The sequence below is a fragment of the Ostrinia nubilalis genome, chromosome 7, assembly GCF_963855985.1.
Source record: "Ostrinia nubilalis chromosome 7, ilOstNubi1.1, whole genome shotgun sequence".
Lineage (NCBI taxonomy): Eukaryota > Metazoa > Arthropoda > Insecta > Lepidoptera > Crambidae > Ostrinia > Ostrinia nubilalis.
The window spans coordinates 8622498-8629312 of record NC_087094.1 but is presented as its reverse complement, the minus strand read 5'-3'; the positions used below and the strand labels follow the sequence as shown (position 1 = coordinate 8629312).

Here is a 6815-nt window from a genome sequence, read left to right as displayed (position 1 = left end):
TTTTTTATTTCTACATTATAAAGAAGGTTTTATCTCTTGTGCAGACAACAGCATATCAGACTATACACTTGTATTACAACTACATTAGTTACTACAGTGTTTAACTTGAAGTGCCGTCGTCTGTACATTGCAATTTTAACCAACTTTACACTGTTCTCTCAAAATATTTAAAAGAAAACGACCTAGCATATTTTTTTTGGAAAATAAAAAAAATATCCACTGTAATTTTTACTTATCCAACAATAGTAAGTTAACTCAAAACACTCTTCTCAAACACAACAGTTGAACAGTTTGAATAAAACTAACTTTATTTAGAAACAGGGATTATCATACTGTACCTGATTTTAGGTGAAACATGCAAAACTACGCGTTCTGTATAGAAAAACATTGAATTGAAATTTGTTCCAACAAAACTACGCCAACTAGAAATTCACAAGTTGATTCATCAAAACAAACTCAACTCAAAATAGTAACAAAATATAAGTTACTTTATCAAACAAAACTGGAACAAGTCAAAATGATCTGGTTGACTATTGCAGAACAATTCATCAATACTGTTACTACTCAAATTAACTCATTATATATTTTCTGCTTAACTGTAACAAATCTAAATATCCGCGTTTTCGTTTATTTTAATACGTGCACTCTCTGATACTAACGAAGGTCAACTGACAAAACGCTTGTTTAGGTGGAAGGGGTTGACAAGCGTTGATTCAACAAAAGTAAGTTATCGCCATCTAGTGGCAAATGGATCAAGGCTTTATTAAACCTGTTATGTTGGAAAGATGCGTATGATACCCGAGTATTTGAATACAAGCATAAGTCAAAATTGGCAATTTTTGAGTTGTCTCAGTTTAGATCTAGGTGTGCGATATGCCTAGTCACAAACATTCGCCTTTATAATAATAGTGTAAATTATGGTTATTTTGTTTTAAATGTAGAAGGTTGATAACCTCCGAATAGAAACGTTTATACTTAAGCAATTTCTTTGTTTTAAAGAATTGAACTGTGATTTTTAATAAGTAAGTTTGTTGAAACTAATTGTACTTAAATTAGTGATATAAAGTAATTTGTTTTGAATTTTTGCAGAATAATTGCTTTTTTAAAGAGAACTACAGGTTTTGTTTTTGTGATAGTAACAAATTGGACTGAAAATTGAAATACAGGTATTTTTCAATCAAATATTCTTTTTATTTTCATTAAGATGCCAGGAACAGTACCTATCTGAAAAATTAAAATACAACATTTTCATGAACTCAAATGACATTACATAAAAGTAAATCGTTGGAATTTATCAAAATGTATTTTAGTACCATTCAAAAATGTTGATTTATAAAATTTTGTAGTATCAACTGCGACCTACGCCTCAACAATGAAGGTCGGTTGTCGTGAACACTGTTCTCCGTCGAAAGTTGCGGAGTTACAGGGACCTGCTCCATATGTTGTTCTGAAAAATATTATGAATTTGTCAACATTTTGTCATAAAGATTTGTATTCCTTATGTACAGTCAAATTGATAACATTTACCTAACAATGTGTCATTCATATCAATGGCTATATTATGTAATACAGCCAATGCTATGATCACAGCTTTTCCATTTTGGAGGCTTACTGGTAAGCCATGGAGTAGGCATTGGAACCGCTGCTTCCACACCCCAAAACACCTTTCAACAGTGTTCCTAGTTGAGATGTGAGCATTATTGTATGCTTCTTCTTCTGGACGACTAGGCCTTAAAATAGGTGTAAATAGATATGGCAGAAGAGGGTAGCCCGAATCGCCAATAAGGCGTCCTCTAAACTGCCTATCCTCAAATCGTTGTTTTATATTGCTCTCCATAAAAATTCGACTGTCATGTGTACTGCCTCGCCATCTAGCCACTATATCCATTATTTTGAGGTCAGCATCACAGACAACCTAAAATAAAAAAAACAGTATCCTGTAGGTAATCCATCCAATAATATAGTGTTGAATGTTGCTAAAATTTAGATCATACAAAGTAAAAATTATAGACATTATTAAAACAAATCTTTCTCTGTTGTAAACTGTATAAAATCAAAATATATTTTACCTGAACATTCAGGGAATAATAGCCTTTTCTATTAATATAGTACTGGGCCATGTCACCTCCGGTTTTTTTAATTTTAATGTGGGTGCAATCTATGGCTCCTATCACCCCAGGAAAATTTTTAATTGCTCTAAATTTGGCACTAATTCTTTCCTGCTCTCCTATAGTGATAGGCATTTTGATGAAGGAATTTGCCTTATTCGCGATTGCATGCGCGACTCTGGCGCATATCCGGCTCACTGTCGGCTGACTTAGGCCATGGAGGTCACCAGCATCATCTTGTACCTGAAAATGTATGAAAATAATTATAGCAGCCACGACAAAGGGATAAAATAAAACACTTTTTTGTGCTTACCTCACGACGTCCCCAACATCTTATGGCCACTAAAACTTGCAGTTCAGGACACGTGCCACCACCTCTAGCGCTCTGAACCAGATCATCTTCCACCAAATCTATGATGGTGCGCACTGTGTCCTTATTGAACCTATATTTTATTTTAAAATTTAGGTCCCGCAAATCGAATGGGTTGCTTCGTTGGCGGTAGAGCTTTCTACGTCGCGCTGGGTCGGCATTATTGGCTAAATGCACAATTGCATTTATAGCATTCATTTTCACAAGCAAGGATCACAGCAAGGATATTTTGAATAAATAAACCAACGAAGTGACATTCATATGAAATGACATTTATAAAAGTTAGGTTAAAATAGGTTTATTAGAGCTTTAAACAAGGCCCGAGCTCTCGATAACTTATCACACAGATAAAAGAGGATTTTAGCGCTAAATGACGATTATGAATAACAATTTTTATCAAACGTTTTATAAACCTCTAATAAGCATTTGATAAAATGTGAAAAATGATTATGAATAAGACCGTAACGGCTCTAAACGACTCAATATAAAATTTTTAAAGTTGATATTATTGTTACGAAATACTACCAAATGTAACTTAACGATGAATATTTTATCATGAAAAAAATTTACGCTTCAAGTGTGAATGAAATTCATAATATTTTAGCTTTTTTCAGTTGAAATAAATTGATAATAAGGTTTGTGAATAAATGTAATTAAAATAAGCATAGGTACCTACTTAATATTTTATTATGTAAAATTATTTAGGTAAATTCTTAACAAATTGTACTCATCAATAGATAACGTACCTACAAGAGCGTATCGTATAGTAATTTATTGTACCTTTTGAAATAACTTCTAATCAGCCTCTTGAGTCTTTTCGTCTCGATTTTTAATTAAAATACCTACAACACAGCGGTATTGTAAGCAGCTGAAACAACCTCAATATTATTGCCATTATTGTATCAAACTAATCTACCCTCTATAGCCAAGCTAATTAAATTAGAAAACTTTCCAAATTAATTCTCCTGAAGAGCGATTCCTAAAGTTTTTGCTCGCTAGGCAAATCATCCGGCATCACGCTGTTTAAGGGTTAATAAGTTTGTGTTTACGAAAGATACATAATACTATGTATTATAAATGTATTAAGCTTTTGCCCGCGGCTTCACCCGCAAGAAATTTAGTTTGTCACAGATCGTCGTACATTATAGCCTATATGTTATTCTGGGTTATAATCAATAATACTGTACTTTGCGTGAAAGAGTAACAAACATATTAACATCCAGACATCTAAAGATCCATAGTAGAATGTACGAGTAAGGTACATACGTACATAGCCGGCAGCTTGATAGACTGGGCCCTTTTCCACGGCAATTCAGTTTTGCGGGATCCAGTAATGCAACAGGAGGTGAACACACAAGTGTGTTTTTGAAATTCAAACGGATCGGTTTATTGGATGGGATGTGACGATTAACGCTCATATTCACAAACGATGCTTGCTTAAGTATCTAATATATAATATATATAAGTATAGCAGGAAATCGAACGCACAGCGTTGAACAGAGCTGTGATTGGTTGATGTGTCACCCTGTGCATCCACGCGCACTGCGAGACCTCATAGTAATGTTTGTGAATAGGGGCGTCAGTATTAAAACAATACTGAACAGCAAAAATCAGTTTCTGCAAAAAAAAACGGGATGGAAAGAGCTAGGAGTCCTTACATATTTGTTGAAAAATCGCTCTTATAGCTTAATATGCCTTCGTCTGTACATTTCATTAACCCCGTCTGATGCCTAGTGATGTAGGTATCGATACCGTATAAAGGCAAGGCGTTGGCGCGTGTTTCAAACGCGACGTACTTGGTTGCATTCGCGATAGCATTTCACCTGGGAATATGCTCTTGTTTTGATATGTGTTGAAGGGTTATTAGTACATTTCGGTCTTCTGTGCATAAGTTTAAGATCAATAAATCTATCAATAAATAAATAATATACTGTGTCAGATGTATTGTACGTGCAGAAAAAGAAGTAATGTTTTACAGTTTTATATCTCTCGGACATATTAAAAAAAACCGGCCAAGTGCGAGTCGGGCTCGCACACCGAGGGTTCCGCCGTACAAACGTAGCGGTTTACAATTTATGACGTATTAAATCAAATTACTTACTTGATTCCGTTGCGAGTAGTGGCGAATTTCAAAATATGCGGTATGATTATTCTTTATTTATTTATTTTTCCTATATTTGCATTATAGGTAGGTACCTACCTCAGCGTTTTGAATTTTTGCGTTGATTTAGAATTTCTCACAGTTTAGAGGCAATTAGATTTAAGAAGTGTTTGATATGAATTTCAACTTTAATATCTCTACGCGTTCATGTGAAAAAGGGTAGGTAGTAAGTTTATAATTATAAAAAAACTGCTGTATCTTTTGATCGCGTTAACTTAGAAGTTTGATTTTTTTACTTCTTAAAGGGACAATAGATCTAGGTATTTGGTATAAATTTCAATTTGATACCTTTATTCGTTCGTGAGAAATAAGGTAGTAAGTTTCATTTTATTAAAATATTTTTATTATATTATATAACTAAAAAAATGTAATTTTCGCAATTTTTCCTATATTTGCATTATATGACAATGCTTTATGCCAAATTTCAAGATTCTGAGTTTACGGGAAGTATCCTGTAGGTTTTGATTCCTTTGCGAGTGTCGAAAATTTGTTGAAAATATCGACATAATCGGCTGTATCTTTTGATTGGCTTGGCTTAGAAGTTTGATATTTTCACAGCTTAAAGGGACAATAGACCTGAGTATTTCATGTGAATTTCAGCTTGATACGTTCACGCGTTCTTGAGATAAAGGGTCTTGACAGACGGACGGACGGACAACAAAGTGATCCTATAAGGGTTCCGTTTTTTCCTTATGAGGTACGGAACCCTAAAAATAATTGAGATGATATTGTGAGAAAATATTTTAAATATCAAATAATTTGGTACTGAGAAAAGGGAAGTAGTTGTAATAGTTTCCAATAACTGACTTGGTTACATTAAATTACTTGAGCATGTATTGGAAAATGCGCTTACCGTGCTCTCGCATAAAACGCCCTATTTACACAACAAGCTTGCACTTTCCCCAGTGACAAAATTACCTTGGCACACAGTGTTTTGAGACAAAACTACTTTGACTCGAAGCTCAACCTCGAGTGCACATCGGCCGATACATGTTGACCGTCGAACCGCCCTTATATCTAGCGGTGTAAAAGCTAATTTTGCAGTTAACTGTTACACTTGAATTGCCACCGAATGTTCCATCGACAAGACCACAGACTTAATTAGACTCAAATTAATTATCTGAATTTTAGAAGCAATAGTAGGTATGCAAGATCAAAACCAAATAAAAGCTGCTGGATTAAACTTCACAAAAGTCTAATGATTAACACAGTCGAAATTCCTAATTACATAGCCGCTCAATCATGTGGGTAGTCAAGTAAAAACATATTAAAACTTTCAATGCATCCAACAAATAATAAGCACCCCTCGCCCACGTGTACCATTCTGATTACTCACTTTCTGATTAAATCAAAGGAGCGGAGCGACTCCAAAAAGCGAGATATAAATGGGTGCAGAACTTATGACACACGTCACGGCGAGGGCCCTTTGCGTTATATTCTTGAATATGAATAATCCTCTATTTAATTTAGCTGGACGAGTGTCGACGCTGTGCTAGTAATAGAGCACCTAACTATTTAAATTTAGTTTAGGAAATTAATTAAGCGGGGCTGGTCGGATGGACCATGACGGCTCTGTCACAACCGTCAATGGCAGCCGTCGTTTGTTTTATACGGCACCGCGCGATGTGGCTCCAATCGAATTTGCCAAATGACGCTCACACTAAATTGGTGAAGAGTGATTGATTGAAACGCTCGGCGGCTAAAGTATTTCCATGGATATAATTGATCTGAATAATTTGGGGCGTTCTGTGTGGAAGGGTTAAGCCTTTGATCTTCGATGTCTTTATAGCTAATATTTTTGACGTGGTGAATTAAAATTTGCATGAGTAAGTTTGAATGCCTTGTTAATAAGGTGCGAGGCTAATATTATGAAGTATTTGAACATTAAGATAAATAAAGCTTTAAACACTGGAGCTAATTTCATAAATTTTATAAAAACTCTACCGAACTACGAGTATACTAAAATTATTTTCTACGTCATAATAATGATATGATTATTAACTACAACTACTTTCAGCTTTCATTAGTTTGTACACAGTTTTTATCAAAGTTGTAACTTATCCAACGTTTCGTCAATAATTCAGACAGACTAACAGCAGGATTGACTCTTTTCGGTTCTCATTCGTTCTCGCTATTCTCTCTGATTTGGCTGCTCTAAATTGCTCATTCCAGCACA

At 34.7% G+C, this 6815-nt stretch overlaps 1 protein-coding gene across 1 annotated transcript; it reads right to left on the bottom strand.

Annotated features, from left to right (window-relative positions):
- Nucleotides 1–1272: 1272 nt before the first annotated feature.
- On the bottom strand, nucleotides 1273–2937 carry LOC135073596 (putative nuclease HARBI1). Its single transcript, XM_063967759.1, has 4 exons — nucleotides 2422–2937; nucleotides 2070–2351; nucleotides 1528–1915; nucleotides 1273–1447 (listed from the first exon to the last, which is right to left on the bottom strand). The coding sequence occupies exons 1-4, from the start codon at nucleotides 2674–2676 to the stop codon at nucleotides 1317–1319; spliced, it is 1056 nt and encodes a 351-aa protein (XP_063823829.1). The 5' UTR covers nucleotides 2677–2937; the 3' UTR covers nucleotides 1273–1316.
- Nucleotides 2938–6815: the final 3878 nt, after the last annotated feature.

What these genes read in the sequence shown, in the direction of transcription:
- LOC135073596 (XM_063967759.1), bottom strand. Translation starts at nt 2,676, where the DNA reads ATGAATGCTATAAATGCAATTGTGCATTTAGCCAATAATGCCGACCCA. An exon ending in ATTATTCCCTGAATGTTCAG is followed by an intron (nt 1,916 to 2,069) that starts GTAAAATATATT and finishes TTTTTATTTTAG; the next exon opens with GTTGTCTGTGATGCTGACCT. An exon ending in TATGAATGACACATTGTTAG is followed by an intron (nt 1,448 to 1,527) that starts GTAAATGTTATC and finishes AATATTTTTCAG; the next exon opens with AACAACATATGGAGCAGGTC.